This window comes from Scyliorhinus canicula, chromosome 20 (assembly GCF_902713615.1).
Source record: "Scyliorhinus canicula chromosome 20, sScyCan1.1, whole genome shotgun sequence".
In the NCBI taxonomy this organism is placed as follows: Eukaryota; Metazoa; Chordata; class Chondrichthyes; order Carcharhiniformes; family Scyliorhinidae; genus Scyliorhinus; species Scyliorhinus canicula.
The window spans coordinates 44,402,061-44,422,443 of NC_052165.1; the positions used below are offsets into that span (position 1 = coordinate 44,402,061).

General features: G+C 48.8%; 1 protein-coding gene across 1 annotated transcript in view; it reads right to left on the minus strand.

The window, feature by feature from the left end:
- th2 (tyrosine hydroxylase 2) overlaps positions 1–20,383 on the minus strand; it is a 39,382-nt gene that overhangs the window by 10,991 nt on the left and 8,008 nt on the right. Inside the window, exons 7-9 of the mRNA XM_038781235.1 lie at positions 20,150–20,285; positions 16,361–16,430; positions 8,499–8,555 (exon numbers count right to left, since the gene is read on the minus strand). Of these exons, the coding sequence (XP_038637163.1) occupies positions 8,499–8,555; positions 16,361–16,430; positions 20,150–20,285 (263 nt within the window). The remainder of the gene's footprint in view (positions 1–8,498; positions 8,556–16,360; positions 16,431–20,149; positions 20,286–20,383) is intronic.

Genomic DNA, 20,383 nt, shown 5'->3' on the forward strand with positions numbered 1-20,383 from the left:
TTTGGAACAAACGTGATAATTATATTATGGTTGTCACATTCCCCCTAGATAAGGAACAAAACATTAATAGGAACTATGCTGGACAAATATCAGCAAGTCAGCAAAATTTTAACCAGTCCATATCCAATATGCCGCTCCAATCAAACCAAATGTGGACTTAAGACAAATGAGAATATAACTTGTACTCTAGAAGTTTGAACCCTAAACACAGAGATCACAAGGGTTGCACATATGGATACTGGAGAATATTTTGTTACCACCTCACTGAAGAGATACTGGTATGGGACCAGAATCTGCCCTGTTGAGAAATTTGCACATTTTGCATAAAACCCCAGGTTTCAGCTAGAATTGGTAAAATTGAGTTAGTTGATGTCATGGAAGAAATTAAATCTGAATTTAAGGAGTATTGGGAAAAATATATGACAAATATACAATTATTGCCAGAAACCTTTAGAAATATTAAAAAGTGCCTTAAAGATTTTCATATGACATATCAGTAAGTGTTACAAAAAGTAAGTGTAATCAAAACTGATGTAAATGAAGTTAAATAAACTAGTCGGTGGAATGATATGTGGAACTGGGGAAAAATGTTCAGCTTTACTCATCAGAAAGAATTATATTGCATTTATTAATAATAGCCATGCTTATTATTTTATCGTATCAAACTCATATTATGATGTTAAAGCACTGGAAAATTAAGATGGATGAGAAATTAGAGATGGAGTTGTTTCTGAAAAAACGGGAATGATTGATGGGAAAATTATATGCCAATGAATAATTATTTATATATACACATTAATGTAATTGATTTAAATAGTTAAAAAAAAAATTTTATTCAAATTTTTCAACAACAAATTTTCTCCCAACAATACAATAAACAAGGCATAGAAAAAACAGAAAGAAAAGCCCCCCCCCCATACAAAGCAATAAATTAATAACAAAAAAGTAACAAACATACAGTTGCAAAAACAAACCCCCTTAACAGACCCATAATCCCCCCCCCCACCCCTCCCCAGGTTGCTGCTGAGATCGACCACCCCCTAACACTCCGCTAGGAAATCAAGAAAGGGCTGCCACCGCCGGAAGAACCCTTGCACCGCCCCCTCAGGGCAAACTTGACCCTCTCCAGTTTGATGAACCCGGCCATGTCGTTAATCCAGGATTCCGGGCTCGGGGGCTTCACGTCCCTCCACTGTAAAAGAATCCTACGTTGGGTTACTAGAGACGCAAAGGCCAGGATACCAGCCTCTTTCGCCTCCTGCACTCCCGGCTCCGATGCTACCCCAAAGATAGCGAGGCCCCAGCCCGATCCCACCCTGGAACCGACCACCTTGGACAAGGTCCCCGCCACCCCTATTCAGAACCCCTCCATCGCCGGACACAACCAGAACATGTGGGTGTGATTCGCCGGGCCTTCCGAACACCTCCCACACCTGTCCTCGCTCCCCAAAGAACCGGCTCAGCCTGGCCCCAGTCATGTGCGCCCTATGCAGCACCTTCAGCTGAATTAAGCTGAGCCGTGCGCAAGAAGAGGACGAATTCACCCTCTCCAGGGCGTCCGCCCATGTCCCCTCGTCAATCTCCTTCCCAAGCTCCTCCTCCCACTTCGCTTTCAGCTCTTCCACCGAGGCCTCCTCCCCCTCCTGCATCACCTGATAAATTGCCGAGATCCTACCCTCACCGACCCACGTCCCCGAGAGCACCCTATCCTGCACCCCCCTTGGCGGCAATAGTGGAAACTCCACCACCTGCCGCTTAACAAACGACCTAATCTGCATATACCTGGAAGTATTCCCAGGGGGGAGACCCCACTTCGCCTCTAACTCCTTTAAGGTCGCAAACCTCCCGTCGAGGAAAAGGTCCCCCATCCGCCTGATGCCTGCCCCATGCCAACTCAAAAACCCACCATCTATTCTCCCTGGTGCAAACCGGTGGTTGCCCCGTATCGGGGTCCAAACTGAGGCCTTGACTTCCCCCCTATGCCGCCTCCACTGCCCCCACATTTTGAGGGAAGCCACCACTACTGGACTCGTAGAATACCTTGCCGGGGGGAGTGGGAGCGGGACCATCACCAGTGCCTCCACAGGACGCCACCTCCAACCTCTTCCATGCGGCACCCTCCCCCTCCATCATCCACCTACGAATCATTGCCACATTCGCAACCCAGTAGTACCCACACAGGTTGGACAACGCCAAACCACCTACCTCCCTGCCTCGCTCCAGGAATACCCTCCTCACTCTCGGGGTCTTCCGCGCCCACACGAACCCAGAATACTCTTATTAACCCTGCTAAAGAAAGCCTTCGGAATCAAGATGGGGAGACACTGGAAGAGAAACAAAAACCTCGGGAGCACCGTCATCTTAACCGACTGGACCCTGCCCGCCAGAGAGAGCGGCAGCGCATCCCACCTCCTAAACTCCTCCTCCATCTGTTCCACCAGCCTCGAAAAGTTTAGCCTATGCAGGGCCCCCCAGCTCCAGCTATCTGGACGCCAAGATATCTGAAGCTCCTCTCCGCCCTCTTCAACGGGAGCTCCCCTATCTCCCTCTCCTGGTCCTCCAAGTGCAGCACAAACAGCTCACTCTTCCCCACGTTGAGCTTATAGCCCGAAAAGTCCCCAAACATCCTCAACAAATCTGGCACCCCCCCCCCCCCCCCCCACCCCCGCCGGATCCGCGATGTACAACAGTAAATCATCCGCGTACAGCGACAACCGGTGCTCCTTTCCCCCCCCCGCACAATCCCCCTCCAGTTCTTCGAATTCCTCAGCGCCATGACAAGGGGTTCAATCGCTAACACGAAGAGCAGGGGAGACAGGTGGCATCTCTGCCTCGTCCCCTGGGACAGACAAAAGTCCTCCGACCTCCTCCCATTCGTCACTACGCTCGCTACCGGGGAACTATACAGCAGCCTCACCCAGCTAATGAATCCCTCACCAAACCCAAATCACCTCAACACCTCCCACAGGTAGCTCCACTCCACCCTATCGAAGGCTTTCTCCGCATCCATCGATGCTACTATTTCCGCCTCCCCATCCGCCGACGACATCATCATAATATTAAGATGCCGCCACACATTGACATTCAGCTGCCTCCCCTTCACAAACCCCGTTTGGTCCTCATGGATAACCAGCGGGACCACATCTTCCACCCTCCTGGACAGTATCTTAGCCAACAACTTTGCGTCCACGTTGAGGAGCGAGATCGGCCTGTAAGACCCACACTGGAGGGGGTCCTTATCCCGCTTCAGAATCAGTGAAATTATTGCTCTAGGCATCGTTGGGGGGGGGGGGAGGGGGGGGGGGGGCAAAGCCCCCCCCCTCCCTCGCCTCATTCAGCATCCTCACTAACAACGGGCCCAGCAAGTCTGAGAACTTCTTATAAATCTCCACCGGGAACCCGTCAGGTCCCGGTGCTTTCCCTGTCTGCATGCTCCCCAGTGCCTCCATCAACTCCTCCAACTCGATTAGGGGCCCCAGACCCTCCAGCCGCTCCTCCTCCACTCTTGGGAACTCCAGCTTATCCAGAAAGTGGTCCATCCCGCCCACCTCCCTAGTGGGCACCGACCGGTACAGCTCTTTGTAGAAGGACCTGAACACCCCATTAATGTCCGTAGCACTCCGCACCAGGTTCCCTCCTGCATCTGTGACTCCCCCTATCTCTCTCGTTGCCTCTCGCTTCCGGAGCTGGTGGGCCAGCATCCGACTTGCCTTCTCCCCGTACTCATATACCGCCCCCTGTGCCCTCCTCCACTGCGCCTCCGCCTTCCGGGTGGTCAGTATATCGAACTCTGCTTGGAGACTACGACGCTCCCTCAACAGCCCCTCTTCTGGGACATCCGCATACCTCCTGTCCACCCTTACCATTTCTTCCACCAACCTGTCCCTCTCAACCCTCTCCCCCCTCTCCCTGTGCGCACAAATAGATATCAGCTCCCCTCTAACCACCGCCTTCAGCACTTCCCAGACCACCCCAACTTGCACCTCCCCATTGTCATTAGCTTCCAAATAACCCTCTATGCACCTATGGACCCACCCACATACTTCCTCCTCTGACAGAAGCCCCACATCTAACCTCCACAGCGGTGCTGATCCTTCCCCTCCCCCAGCTCCAGGTCCACCAAATGCGGAGTGTGGTCAGATATGACTATCGCCAAATACTCAGCCCCCACCACTCTCGGGATTAGCGCCCTGCTGAGGATAAAAAAATAAATCCGGGAATAAGCCTTGTGGACATGGGAGAAAAAGGAAAACTCCCTACCACCCGGCCTCAAAAACCTACAAGGGTCTACCCCTCCCATCTGATCCATCAACCCCCTCAGCACTGAGGCCGCCACCGGCCTCTTGCCCCTCTTAGACCTCGAACGATCCAGAGCTGGGTCCAACACAGTATTAAAAACCCCTCCCAAGATCAAGCCCCCCCCGTCTCCAGGTCCGGAATCCGGCTCAACATTCGCCGCATGAAACCTGCATCGTCTCAGTTGGGGTCGTACACATTAACCAGAACCACCCACTCCCCTTGAAGCCTACCACTCATCATTACGTATCTACCACAGCTGTCCGCCACCACACTCGACGCCACAAACGACAAGCTCTTGCCAACTAAAATCGCCACCCCTCGATTCTTCGCATCTAGCCCCGAGTGAAACACATGTCCAATCCAGCCTCTTCTCAGCCTCACCTGATCCGCCACCTTAAGGTGCGTCTCCTGGAGCATAGCCACGTCCGCTCCCAGCCCCTTCAAATGCGCCAAGACCCGGGACCGCTTCACCGGTCCATTCAGCCCCCTCACATTACAGGTGACCAGCCGAATCTGGGGGGTCTTCCCCCTCCCTCTGCGCCGGTCAGCCATAGCTCTCCCTCGGCTTACCACGTGCCCGCAGAACCCCCCAGGCCCGTTCCCCATGGTGGCAGATCCCCCTCCCAACCCCCCCCCATCAGCAGCAGTTCCCCTTCAGCCCCTCTAGTACCCCCCCTATTCCCCCCCCAAGACCTCTCACCCCCCCCCCCCCCCCCCCCCCCCCCACCACCCCCCAAGCTAGGGCCCCCCATAGCTGCGTAATCCCTTCCATCGTACTTCCGTAAGTCAGCCGACTTCTGCTGACCCCGGCTGCTCCCACCACCCCAACGACCCCCCCCCCCCGATGTAACACAACCACCACTCCCCCCCCCCCACAGTGCCGGTCCCGCCCGCTGCACCTCCAGACCCAACACGCGGGAAAAAGAAGGGCGCGTGACCCAGCGGGACCGCGAACAGCTCCCCAGCCCTCCACCAGTGAAAAACAAGAAAGCACCCGAATAAATAAATAACAGCCCCAAAAAGCAAAAAAGCAAAAAAGGAAAAAGGCATCAACAAACACAACCAGAAAAACAAAAGGATACCCAGGAGGACAAGACCTCCGGATTCTGTACATCAGTCCCCAGCCCCCCAGTCCTTAGTTTGAGTCCAACGTCTCTGCCTGGACAAAGGCCCAGGCCTCCTCCGGGGAATTGAAGTAAAGCTGGCGGTCTTTGTAAGTGACCCAGAGGCGAGCCGGCTGTAACAGGCCAAACTTTACCCCCTTCTTGTGAAGCACTGCCTTCGTTCGATTAAAACCAGCCCTTCTCTTCGCCACCTCCGCGCTCCAATCCTGATAAATCCTGATCTCTGCATTCTCCCGTTTGCTGCTCCTCTCCTTTTTCGCCCATCTCAGCACACACTCACGGTCAACGAAGCGGTGAAAACGGACCAGCACCGCCATAGGCGGCTCGTTCAGCCTGGGCTTCCTCAACAACACTCGATGGGCCCCCTCCAGCTCCAAGGGTCCCTGGAACGACCCCGTGCTCATTAACGAGTTCAACATCACAACCACATAGGCCCCCAAATCCGAACCTTCCAGCCCCTCCGGGAGGGCCAGGATCCGCGAGTTCTCCCGATGGGAGCGGTTCTCCATCTCCTCCATCCTCGCTAGCCATTTCTTGTGGAGTACCTTGTGCGACTCCACCTTCACTGCCAGGCCTAGGAGTTCGTCCTCGCTCTCCGAGGCCTTTTGCCGTAGCTCTCGGATCTCTGCACCCTGAGCCGTCTGAGTCGCCATGAGTTTGTCCAGCGTGGCCTTAAGCGGTTCCAAAAGCTCAGCCTTCAGCTCTCTGAAGCAGCTCTTGCTGCTCCTGCACCCACTGCTGCCGGTTCCCCGCCCGCTGCCATCTTGTTTCTCCTGCCTCGCATCTTTCTCTGCTCCAAAGCCAATTTTGTAACCGCTCCGCTCCTGGTCCAGTCCATCCACCGGCAGATAAGCTCAGTGGATGTGTTCCCACACCGGGAAAAGTCCAGCCAGCACCGCTACGGGCCCTTAAAAGAGCCCAAAAGACCAAAATTAGCGGGAGCTACCGAACGTGCGGCTTAGCTCTGCATCACCGCAACCGGAAGTCCTTAAATAGTTATAATTAATTGTAACATGGCTTGAGCTTTGGTGTCTGTCTGAAGCTGCACAAAAACAGCTTCTTCCCCACTGTTACCAGACTCCTAAACGACCCTCTTATGGACTGACCTCATTAATACTACACCCCTGTATGCTTCACCTGATGCCGGTGTTATGTAGTTACATTGTGTACCCTGTGTTACCCTATTATGTATTTTCTTGTACTTAATGATCTGTTGAGCTGCTCGCAGAAAAATTCTTTTCACAGTACCTCGGTACATGTGACAATAAAGAAAATACAAATCCAATGGAGAGGGTTGGCTAAGATTCTTTGTGATCCACTTCGCTCAATTCAGTGGATCAACAGGGGGGAGTGTTGAGCGGGACAATTGCCAACATTAACCATACGGCATGATGGGAATAGATGACAATGACTAACATTGTGCCGTAAGGCATGATAGGAAAAGAGGACAATGACTAACATTAAACAAGCAAACAGAGAAAGCTGCAGCTCTTTGCAGAATGATTTACATGGGAACCAGGGAAAGGTAACAACAACATTGCAGGTAACACCCTTGATTTTGGACATGAAGAACAGGCTCGAATGCCACCTGGAAACTAAAGGATTGTTTAACTTAAACCTTATAAAATAGCCGGCACCCCCGAGATTCAAGAACGATAACCCCGGGACAAATCGTCAAACGTTTTGACCTGAGTTTTAAGGCTCACAAAGCACATCCCCAGAGAAAACCTGGCCAAGTTCTCTCCAACGAGGTAGTATATTTTTGTTCAAGTCCTGAGTCTTGAAACGTATGTAGCTTTTTAAATGAAAACATAGCTTTAATAAGCTTATATGAATTCAACTGGCAATGAGTATTCAATTCTGTCCGCAATCATCAGTTGAGGCCAGCAGAGGCAAGAAGTCCTTTGATGAGTGGGAATCGGTAATGCCTTTGAATGTCAAGGGGAGATAGTTAGATTTTCTTTTGTTGAAGATGGTCATTGCCTGGCACCTCTGAGGCATGGATATTACTGGTCACTTGTCAGCCCAAGCCTGAATGTTACTGCATTTGGGTATGCACTGTTTCAGTATCTGAGTCACCGCAAATCGTATTGAACATTGTGCAATCATCGGTGAACATCCCCACTTCTGATTCTATGATGGAGAAGTAATTGATGATCAGCTGAAGATTGTTGAGGCGAGGACACTACCCCGAGGAACACCTGCAATGATGTTCCTGGACTCAGATGATTAACATCGAAACAGCACAACAATCTTCTTTTGTGCGAACCAGTGGACTCCAACCAGCGGAGAGTTTTCCCCCTGATTCCCATTGACCAGTTTTGCTACGGCTCCCTGATGCCACACTTGGTCAATAGCTGCCTTAATGTCAAGGGCAGTCACTCTCACCCTCACCTCTTGAATTCTACTCTTTTGTCTATGTTTGTAATGAGGTCAGTAGCTGAGTGGCCCTGGCAGAATACAAACTGATTGTCAGTGAGCAAGTTATCCACGAGTAAGTACTGCTTGACAGCTGTCAACAACACCTTCCATCACTTTACTGATAAGCAACATTTATACCAACAACAGTTCTGGGGCAAGAGTTCCTTAACAAAAACGCTATGCGTTTATATAGCACCTTTAACATAGTAAAATGCCCAAGGCACTTCACAGGAACCTTAAGAAACAACATTGGACACAGGTCACCTGAGGGGATATTAGGTGAGGTAACAAAAAATGTGGTCAAAGAGGTGGGTTTTAAGGAACTTCTTAAAAAAGAACAGTAACCCATACTGTAATCGCAACAACAGTAATAAATGATGCACCAACAGTGCCTAATGGTGATATAAATAAAGCAGATTACGGTATAAGTCAAATACAAAAAGCCGGAATTGAGATGTTTAGGGTACACATTTCAAAACCATTAGCAAACATTAACATAAGATTGAAAAAAGGCTGAAAAATATTTACTTTAGCGTTATCAATTCCCTAATAGATATAAATTGGGATTTGTTCTGTTCGTTAAGTCATTTTGATTTTGTTACATTTAGAGATATTTTAATTCTGGATTGATCATTCTGTTTCTTAATTACTCACTGTTGATAGTTTTTCAATATCTTCATCTGATGCTCCCAGTGAAGCAAGGCCAAGCTCCTTCAAACAGAGAAAGGGTATCACATTAGAACATAGAACAGTACAGCACAGAACAGGCCCTTCGGCCCTCGATGTTGTGCCGAGCAATGATCACCCTACTCAAACCCACGTATCCACACTATACTCGTAAACCAACAACACCCCCCTTAACCTTACTTTTTAGGACACTATGGGCAATTTAGCATGGCCAATCCACCTAACCCGCACATCTTTGGACTGTGGGAGGAAACCGGAGCACCCGTTAATATCTGATCATTTTAATATTTAGCTGCACTTACACTTATAGATGTGCTATTGGTTCAAAGCATGCTTGTTATAAGGGTTTACATTCTTCTCCTATTCTGTCTGAATTTGGACAGATCTGGATTGAAAATATAAGGAAAAATGGACAGAAGTCTTTTACCAACAGTTTCTAGGCGCTTCCAAGATGTCTCGTTGGAAGCATCAGTAGGCATCTCATACATTGGTCGAAATATGGGTGGTCATATTAAAGGGATGCAGTCATGTAGTAATTATATTACTTAATGAGTCATCCAGGAGCCTGGATTAATGATCTAGAGAACATACGGTCAAACCCTATTTGAATTCAATTTAAGAGAAAGCTGCTTTCAATAAAAGTGACCATGAAGCTATTGTTTTGGTGGAAAAACCTACCTGGTTCACTAATGTTATTTAGCGAAGTAAGCCTGATGTGTTTTCCCAGTCTGAGTCTATATGTGATGACAATCCCACAGCAATTTGGTTGATGGGTAGCTAGCTGCCATCCAAAGCGGCCTAGCAAGTCACCCAGCTGTATAAAAACCACTAGAAGACCCATCACCACTGTCTCAGATCAGCTGTCGGGATTCCTAAATCAATGCTGCTGATACACAATTTCCCTGTTACGGTCTCAGTTGATGTTATAATTGGATGGGAAGATCCCAGAATGGAACACTGCCTCAAGAGACCAGAACTTTTCCTTTTTTCATAAAATGTGGAGGAACAAAATTACAGGACCGCTAATTAACTTTTAACAACAAGAAAAAATATCATTTTTAAAATGAAAATTGGATTATGATACAATACCCTTTTACTGTCCTTTAGCTTCACAACTTTTAAAACTTTATTCCTTCATGGGATGTGGGCGTCGCTGGCTATGCCAGCATTTATTGCCCATCCCTGTGAGTATTGAAGAGTTAGCCACATTGCTGTGGATCTGGAGTCACATGTAGGCCAGACCAGTTAAGGACAACTGACTCCCCTCCCTAAAGGACATTAGTGAACCTGATGGATTTTTATGACAATCGACAATGGTTTCATGGTCACTTTTAGACTATTAATTCCAGATTTTTATTGAATTCAAATTTCACCATCTGCCATGGCGGGATTTAAACCTGGGTCCCCAGATAACCAGACCAGCGACATTACAACCAGGCCACGCCTCTGCCTGCACACTGATTTTAAGATTAACACGGATTACAAAGTACATTAGTCTCATTAACATACAAAGTCCCCTTTAAGCAACAAGATGCCTGTGGGAAGACACACTGCTCTCTGAACCCACGTGAATGTCTGTGGATTTCACCTCAACAATCCTCCCCCCCCCAGGATGATCCTTATACTTTGTCTCACTGAACTCCGGCTTCCACGGGAGTGATTTCAAATTCTGCTTTCAAAAGTCACACTTTCAAATCTTCCTTTAAATTATGCTTTTCCTCCGTTGCTTCCTGCAAGTTTTCATTTTCAGGTTTTGCACCTCTCCTTTCAGGTTTTTTTGGTCTTAAAGGCTTTTCCACAAACTCCAAGGACCAGCCACCAATTTCGACAATTCTTTGAAATAATGGGCTGGATTCTCCGATTTGAAGACTGTGCTGAACCAGTGGCATTTTATGCCCGAAAAAATGGTGCAAAAGCTGCACTGATCCTCCGTCTGGTGGGGGGATAGCAGGCACGCAGCATAAACCCTCTGGCTTTAGCTGCGGACACAGCCAGAGAATTGCCGGGTTCATGCACGGCGACGGCCTGCAGTGGCCTCAACTTGCAACATGGCGCCGGCTGCGCGAGAACCCAGCCTGTCAAAAACTGCCCATTTTTACCAGGCTTGCCACCCCTGGGCCATCCCCCATCACTGCCCCCAGCCTTGGTCCCCCTTGCCCGCAGAACAGCTCCCACCTGACTGTGAAGGCGCTGGTCTCAAACCGCAGCTACCTCACCGGGTTCATGAAAATAAGTAGGATAAGTGTCCCACGCCGGGAACTTGGCCCATTGGGGCGGAGCACGAGGGGGGGCCTCAGGTGATGTCTGGAGGTCATCTCGATGGCATGAGGCGTCTTTTTGAGGGGGTGGATTATCGCAAAAGCGGCGTTGCCCCCGATTTTGTGCACACGAGGATTCTCCGGCCGATTGTCGAATGCGATTTCGGCGTCAGAGACCGGAGAATCCTGCCCAATATCTCCCAAACTGTGGTAATTTCTCACAAACTTTAGCACTACTGTAGATATCAAACATTTAGCTCTGTTCTCTCTCCACAGATGCTGTCAGACCTGCTGAGATTTTCCAGCAATTTCTGTTTTTGTGTAGAACCACGGTTTGAATTGCAACCAAGTCCACACATACAAACACCTTTGTCCATCATGAATCTTACTGCAGGTTATATCCTTCGAGGCACAGAAACATCAAATTAAACTCATTTAAAACTATACCTTATTTCTAATGTTTATCAATACGAATATAAATCCCTTGAAGCTACATTTATTTTCCTAACAATCTTTTAAAAAATTGTTTCAAATAATGGGACTATTTTCATAAAATAGATGCATGACAATTGTTGCCACAACAATGCAGAATTTTGGGGTATTTAAAATGGAATGGCCTGGAGGGAGTGTAATCAATGTCAGGATAAATTATTTTAAAAAGATACTCACGTTCAATTACCCTGGAGAAAATTACATTGTGGTTGGGTTCAATGAGTCATTTCAGAGATTTTTCAGAGCCATTGCTGGGATTTTCCTCTGCCAACCCTGGCTCACCAACAGGCAGAAATTCTTTGGTGAATCCGTCCATATATATTGGCAGCGAGAAATTTGCTGGGATTGGGGTGAGTCACAGGGGCAAGTAGATGTCCTGCACTGATCTGCTTGTGCTTACTGTTGGTCAATGGGAAGACTCTCTTTGTTTCTGGGAGTGGAATGGAGTGAGACTAAAAATGTAGAAATGTAATACATTTTGTATTAACATTGAGGATGTGATGTTAATGGTGCCTTAATAATCACTTCTACTGGAGATAGAAGTGCTAATGTTACAGTTTTGATGTTAATAATCTGTAATGATGGACATAATACAGTTAACACATCCAGAGTAACATGTCGTTACATGAATGGAGCTAATATTTTGTATGTGGAAGTATTTGTGGAATGTGGAAAAAAAAACTGAACTTGTGTTTAAAGAGCAACTTTACACCATTAAATATGTCAAAGCCCTTCTCAACACTTTGAAGTGTAGTCACTGTTTTAATGTAGGCACACGTGTCAGTTAAATTCTGTACTCCAAGCTCCCACGTGCTGCAATTAGGTAAATAACTATACAGTTTGTTTTAGTGACTTGGCTGAGATTTAACTGTTGTCAATGAGGAGTCCCGAAAAAGAGAGTCAAAAATAGTTTATTTCCTACTCACACTAGGAAATACATTAATAAAGTAACAGTCCAAGTCCCAGCTGGGACCATCCTGAGATGCCGGCTCCTTCCTGGGCCGACTTTTATCTGGAATTAACGGGTCCACTGTTGGGCCTCCGCCCCTCTGCAGGAAAGCTCGTACTCCACGAGCCCCATGGGGAGATCAATCGAGTCGTCCCCATGGGTCTCATGTGGGTTTTAACACTTCAAGACTGGGAGAACTCTCTCGTCCTTCATTGAATAGTGCCTTGGCATCTTTGACATCCGTCTGAGAGAACAGACAGTGCCTCAGTTCAAGATCTCAGCTAAAAGACAGGAGCAGAAAGTGCAGCACTCTTGAAATTCAGAAATGCCAGGTTAGATTAAATTTTAGAATCAGACATCTCTGGAGTGTAGCTTGAACCCACAGGTTCATTTTTTAAAATTTAATTTTACTTACATTTTTCCAATTAAGGGGCAATTTAGTGTGGCCAACCCACCTATTCTGCACATCTTTGGGTTGTGGGGGTGAGACCCACACAGGCACGGGGAGAATGTGAAAACTCCACATGGACAGTACTCAATGAATGGCAGGACACCAGGAAGCTTAGTGGAGCAAAGGGGTTTTGGGGTACTTGTCCACAGTTCCCTGAAGTTGGCAGGACAGTAGAATAGTTAAGAAGGCATATGGGGGGTCGGCAAGCGGAGCGGTCGCACGGAGAGGGGCTCCCGCAAGGTAATGAAGTCGGGGCCTTTCTCTCCGTAGCGGCAAAGAGCAGGGAAGGGAAGGGAAGGGAAGGGAAGGAAAGGGACGCCCCCCCCCCCCAAACAAACCTGTCGGCGGAGGATCCTCAGCGGCGGCAGCAGGAGCGGCTCGGCAGCGGCGGCAGCAGGAGCGGCTCGGCGGTGGTGGCAGCGGCGGCAGCGGGAGCGGTGCGGTGGCGGCAGCAGGAGCGGCTTGGCGGCGGCAGCAGGAGCAGTGCGGTGGCGGCAGGTCCACCCCCCCCCCCCCCCCCCCCCAAACACAGGCCAGGAACGGTGCGGCAGCGGCCGGGACCAGGCTGGGCCCAGCCAGCGGCAGCGACCAGGAACCTAACCACCCTCACCGGGAGGACGCGGGGTGCGAAGTGCGGCAGTGGGGACCGAGCAGCGGGGACTGGCCCAACCCCAACCCCCCAACCGGCAGCGACCAGTACGAGGCAAGGACAAAGGGACTGGGCAAAAGCCTCTCTATCTCCCTCTCTCTCCTGGGTGAGTGAGGAGAAAGGAAGGGGGAGGGGGAAAAAAAAGGACTTTTATTTTTTTTAAACCAAAAGAAAACTGTTAAAGAGAGAGGGGGGAGGGGTATATATATTATTTTCTCTCTTTTTACACTGACTCCCATCAAAAGTAAGCCCACCTGAGAGGAATTGCATAAAAGCGGCGGGGGGGGGGGGGGGGGGGGGAGGAAAATAATTAATAAATAAGTAAATAAAATAAAGTGGTAAAGGAAAGAAGGGAGGGGGGGGGGAAGGAAGAGACAAAAAAAAAAGTATTAAAAAAATAATAATCAATAAATAAAATAAAAATAGGGGGCGGAAAAGGGGGGAAAAGAAAAACAAGGGGAGAAGAAAAGATGAAAGGGAAGGGGGAGAAAAAAACGGCAGAAGGGAGCCAAGGGAGAGAGGGCAAGAAGCAGACGGGACAAAGGGCAAGCCAGCTCAGGCAAGCAAATCAGCACACAAAGCAGCGGGGCAGATGTATCGCCGCATCAAAAATAGCTGGACAGACAGGTGCCCTCTCCCCCGGGGCTAGAGGGGGGCTGGAATTGGAAGGAAGCCTTTACCAAGGTGCTGAGGGAGCAGCTGCAGGTAATCTAGGCAGAGGGGAAAGCAGACGCAGAGGCCGCAGTACAGGCAGCAGTGGCCAGGGCCATATCAGGGGTGCAGCAGGCTCTGACCAGATTGGAGGAGAAAGTGGATGCCCAAGGGAAGAAACTGGAAGCCCAAGGGGAGAAACTGGAAGCCCAAGGGGAGAAACTGGAAGCCCATGAGGCAACCATTAAAGAGCAGGAGAAAGCAGCGACCGACATGAGCGACCGGGTCACAGCCCTGAAGAGGGAAGTGGCGAGACTGGGCGCAACACAGGGGAGCCTGAAGGGCAGGGTAGATGACCAGGAAAACAGCTCGAGAAGGCAAAATGTTAGGATAGTGGGCCTGCCAGAGGGGACCGAGGGTAGAAACCCCACAGCATACGTGGCTGCGATGCTGGGAAACTTAGTGGGGAGGAACACTTTCCCCACCCCACCGGAAATGGACAGAGCACATCGGTCGCTGCGCCCGAAGCCCAAGGTAGGGGAACAACCGAGAGCAGTCATAGCCAAACTGCACCGGTACCGGGATAGGGAGACAATCCTGTGCTGGGCCAAGGAAAATAGAGCCTGCAAATGGGAAGGGCACGCCATCCGAGTCTATGAGGATCTTGGAGCAGACATAACTAAGAGATGGGCTGAGTTCAACAGAGCGAAAGCAGCTCTCTACAGGAGCAAAGTGTGTTTTGGTATGCTGTACCCAGCGAAACTCTGGGTCACATACCAAAACAAGGAATATTTCTTTACAGCCCCTGCAGAGGCGAATAGGTTCGTCGAGGAGCACGGGCTGGAAAAACATCAGGGGGGGGGTAGGGACGAGGGGCCCCTGGAAAGGGGCAACGACATGCCGACGGGGGGGTGGGGAGGGGCGAGGCAAAGCCAGCCCCCCCCCCCCCCCCCCCCCCGGCAGGAACACCCAGAACAAAAAACAACCCACTTCCCAAGGGACAGCTCCAGGTGGGAGGCCAGGCCCCAGTACGAGGGAACGTGAGTATTGCAGAAGGGAGAGCAGGCGAGAGGGGTGCAGGGTAGGATGGGGGAAGAGCGGGCAGAAAACCGTAGAGGCCAGGCAGAGGAGAAGCGAGACAACAACCATCCGAGGGTCAGACGACGGCTTCCACAGAACGTGGGAGCCATCCATGCAATTGTTCCTTGACCTGTTTGTGGCCAACGTACAAGAGGAAGAATAGTCGGGTGGCCAAGAATCAGGGGAAAATAGACGGGAATCGGGGGAAGGGGGAGGGGGGGGGGCTACGGGTTAGTTATGGGGGTTTGATGGCTAGCTAAGGCCCAAAACCAAACTGTAAATAAATGCCTATAAACATGTGCCTCGGCCAAATTGGGGAATGTAAAATATGTATGCCAACTAAAGTGGGCGGCCACAGTTGTTATTATGATGATGCTTATCTGTAAATATACATGTTAATTTTTGCGTGTTTTTTTTTCCTCTCTAATAATTTGTAATTTGTTGGATATAAAATATGAAAACTCAATAAAAAACATTTTATAAAAAGAACGCATATGGGGCCCTTGCCTTTATCAGTAATGGCATAGATTATGAGAGCAGGAGGTTATGTTGCAGTGCACAGGACTTTGGTAAGGCCACAGCTGGAGTACTGTGTTCAGTTCTGGTCACCATGCTATTGAAAGGATGTGATTGCACTAGAGGAGGTGCAGAGGAGATTGACTAGGATGTTGCCTGGGATGGAGCATTTTAGAAATTGGATAAACTCAGAGTATTTTCTTTGGAGCAGAGAAGGCTGAGAGGGAACCAGATTGTGGTCTATAAGACTACGACTGGCATGGATAGGGTGGATAGAAAGCAACTGCTCTTCTTAGTTGAATGGTCAAAAACAAGGGAGTATCATTTTAAGGTGAAAGGCAGGAGGTTTAGAGGGGATCTGAGAAAAATATTTTTCACACAGAGGTGTCAATCTGCCTAGGAAGGTAGTTGAGACAGGAGACCTCACAAGCTTTAAAAAGGTGACCACTTGTAATGTCATAACAGTCAAGGCTATGGGCTAAGTGCTGGGAAGTGGGATTAGTCTCGATTTAGAGCAGTGTTTTGCAGGTGCAGGCTTGATGGGTCAAAAGTTCTCTGCTGCACTTTAGATTTTATGTAGTTCACTTGTGCAACAATTTTAAAATTCTCATCCTTGATTTCAAATACCTCCGTGTTCTTGCTCCCTCCCTATCTCTGTTATCTCCTCCAGCCCCACAACCCTCCAACATATTTGGGTTTGAAAATTCTGGTTTCTTGATTTCCTGATTTTAATCAGAATTTTAATTAGAACCTTAAATAGAGTGTGAGATTGTGAGACTTTACCTGTGAGAATTGTGCAAACTGTTTGTCTGCCAACATAGGAATGTGTCCCAATAATTCATGACAGCAGTCACTGTAAAGAAGAATGACAGTGTCACTAATCATTTTCATTTATTTTGTAAGCAGCTTCTCAGATCTGACCATCTTACCTGACTGATCATCACACCTGGCTGATCATCATACCTGGCTGATCATCGCACCTGGCTGATCATCGCACCTGGCTGATCATCGCACCTGGCTGACTGATCATCACACCTGGCTGATCACCGCACCTGGCTGATCATCACACCTGGCTGATCATCGCACCTGGCTGACTGATCATCACACCTGGCTGACTATCATCATTCCTGGCTGATGATTCACTCTTAATTGACCATCATTTCTGGGTGACCATCACTCCTGGCTGTCACCCCATTCCTGGCTGTCACCCCACTCCTGGCTGACACCCCACTCCTGGCTGACACCCCACTCCCGGCTGACACCCCACTCCCGGCTGACACCCCACTCCCGGCTGACACCCCACTCCCGGCTGACACCCCACTCCCGGCTGACACCCCACTCCTGGCTGACACCCCACTCCTGGCTGACAACCCACTCCTGGCTGACAACCCACTCCTGGCTGACAACCCACTCCTGGCTGACACCCCACTCCTGGCTGACACCCCACTCCTGGCTGACACCCCACTCCTGGCTGACACCCCACTCCTGGCTGACAACCCACTCCTGGCTGACCACCCACTCCCGGTTGACCACCCACTCCCGGCTGACCATCATTCTTTCATAGAATTATAGAATTTACAGTGCAGAAGGAGGCCATTCAGCCCATCGCGTCTACACCGGCTCTTGGAAAGAGCACCCTACCCAAGGTCAACTCCTCCACCATATCCCCGTAACCCAGTAACCCCACCCAACACTAAGGGCAACTTTGGACACTAAGGGCAATTTATCATGGCCAATCCACCTAAACTGCACATCTTTGGACTGTGGGAGGAAACCGGAGCACCCGGAGGAAACTCACGCACACACGGGGAGGATGTGCAGACTCCACACAGACAGTGACCCAAGCCGGAATTGAACCAGGGAACCTGGAGCTGTGAAGCAATTGTGCTATCCACAATGCTACCGTGCATTCCTGCCTGACAACCCAGTCCTGGCTGACAACCCACCGAAGCTGACTCTCACTCTTGACTGATCATCACTCCTGATGCCAACCCACTCCTGAACCCACTGTTGGATGACCATCCGTCCTGATGACCATAATTCCTGACTGACCACCATTCCTGTATGACAACTCAGCTCTGACTGACCATCACATCTGACTGACCATCATTCCTAGCTGACAATCCACTCCTTACTGATCATCATTCCTGACAGACCATCACCTCTGACTGACCATCAGTCCTGGCTGACAACACACACATGGCTGACCATCACTCCTGGCTGACAACCCACTCATGGCTGACCATCACCCCTGGCTGATAACCCACACATGGCTGACCATCACTCCTGGCTGACAACACACACATGGCTGACCATCACTCCTGGCTGACAACCCACACATGGCTGACCATCACTCCTGGCTGACAACCCACACATGGCTGACCATCACTCCTGGCTGACAACCCACACATGGCTGACCATCACTCCTGGCTGACCACCCACACATGGCTGACCATCACTCCTGACTGACCATCATTCTTGGACGACAATTTAGTCCTGCATGACATTATTCCTGACTGACCACTCACCCCTGACTGACCATCAATCCTTGCTGAAGACTCACTCCTGGTTGAAAACTCTGCTGACTGATCACTCTTGTTTGACCCAACACTCAGTCGTGGATTCTATACACAAATAGAACCAAAGAAAGAAACAGCACAGAAAGAGGCCACTCAGCATTGAATAGCTGGTCTTTTGAAATAACTAATTAATCTCACTCCCTCTGCTCTTTATTTGTCTCTTTATTTACCCCATTACCCTCCTCTACTTTAAGGAGAACAATCCCCAAAACTCTAGGTTTATAGATACAAGCAAAGAAGGGCAATAGCAAATGGGGAGGGCTGAATTATATGATTCTGAGCTGTAACCCCCGACAGCACCAGATTTCATTATTGAGAGTTGTTCTATGTACAGTCAAAGAAGATGTCAGCACAGACACAGACAATTCGGCCCATCAAGGCTGCTGTTCATCTCTCAGGCACAAAACTGTGGAGTTTAACCTGAGAAGATAGTGAAAGAAAGAGGAGGAAATAGGTAAAAAGAAAGGGAACACAAATAATGAAGGCTTTTTAAAAAAATGTTCAATATTCCTCACTTTTGAGATGTGCAATGAATAGCACATTGGACTAGTAGCATGGTTGATTTGATCCCAAAAGTAGTTTTATTCTATGTGAAATAGTTTCAAACCACGAACTAGCTTATTAAAAGAATCCTTACTTATATTTCTGTATTAGAATTTCTGCAAAGATCAAAGAAAGAAAAAACTGTTCTAATCTGCAACGCCATTTGGTGATGTATAGTCCTGGAGCCAATCTTACATTTATTTACAGGGTGAAACATTTCAAGCACATACCTCCTAACTCAATCACACCACAGTTTCAATAAATGACTATTTGTACTCAAACGAAACCCCAACTAATGCCCATCACTTATATGGGACAGCACAATGGTTACCACTGTTGCTTCACAATGCCAGAATCCCAGGTTCAATTCTAAACTTGGGGGACTGTCTGTGCGGAGTCTGCCCGTTCTCCCCGTGTCTGCGTGGGTTTCTTCCAAATGCTCCGGTTTCCTCCCACAGTCCAAAGATGTAGTGGCCATGCTAAATTGCCCAAAAGGTAGGTGGGGTTACAGGGCTAGGAGTTGGGGATTGGATTTAGGTAGGGTGCTCTATCGGAGCAAGGGCCAGTGCAGACTTGATGGGCCGAATGGCCTCCTTCTGCACTACAGGGGTTCTCTGATTCTCTGATAAAATCAAACACAATTCATAAACAATTGACAAGAATTTGTATTTTATCTTACTTTCCTATCATCATTGCTCAATTACATTGCTGTCATCTTAGATTTTTCTCAAAACATATGTTTGAAAGAAATAATTGAAAGTGGACTAACCAAAGCTAAAGATAACAGGCTCACATGCACTTACACACATGCCCACATATACACACACAGAACAAACACACACACAGAAACACAGAACACAATTGGCACCCATATAAAACACATTCACACACATGTAAAGTACACACATGCAGAACACACACACACACACACACAAATAGCACGGGGCGGCACAGTGGTGCAGTGGCACCGAGGACCCAGGTTCGATCCAGCCCCGGGTCACTGTCTGTGTGGAGTTTGCACATGCTCCCCGTGTCTGCGTGGGTCCCACCCCCACAACCCAAAGATGTGCAGTGTAGGTGGATTGGCTACGCTAAATTGCCATTTAATTGAAAAAAAAGGAATTGGGTTATTTAAATTTTAGAAAAAAACACAAATAGCACACAAAAACGTAGACACATGTATACAAATGTATTCACATACACAGAGAACGTGCACGCACATGCACAGAACTTATACATGCACATAAGCATGTTCTCACATATATGCACACAGAGTACACTCACTTAACAAATACTTACACATATTGGCTCACCTACACACATGTACGAACACATGAATGCAGACATGAATACACGGATGGGCACCTACACGCACACAGCCACTTGCACTCAGACACACGCACACACACATACGCACACACACACCCACGCACACAGATATTAGACTCACGGTTCAGGAGAGTGCATTGGTGATGAGGAGTGACGGATGTACTGAGTGCATTGAAAAACTCGGAAGGCCAGGCTGGATAAGAAATCCCTGGGTGATAGGAGACCAGCAATAGGACGCAGGTGAAAACCTGTCCTCTCTAGAAAATGAAAGCAAAAAGTCAGAGTGGTCAGGGAGTGGGATTAACTTTATTGCTTCACAATCACTGTCAAAACAGGCTGAAAACTCCAATGGGAT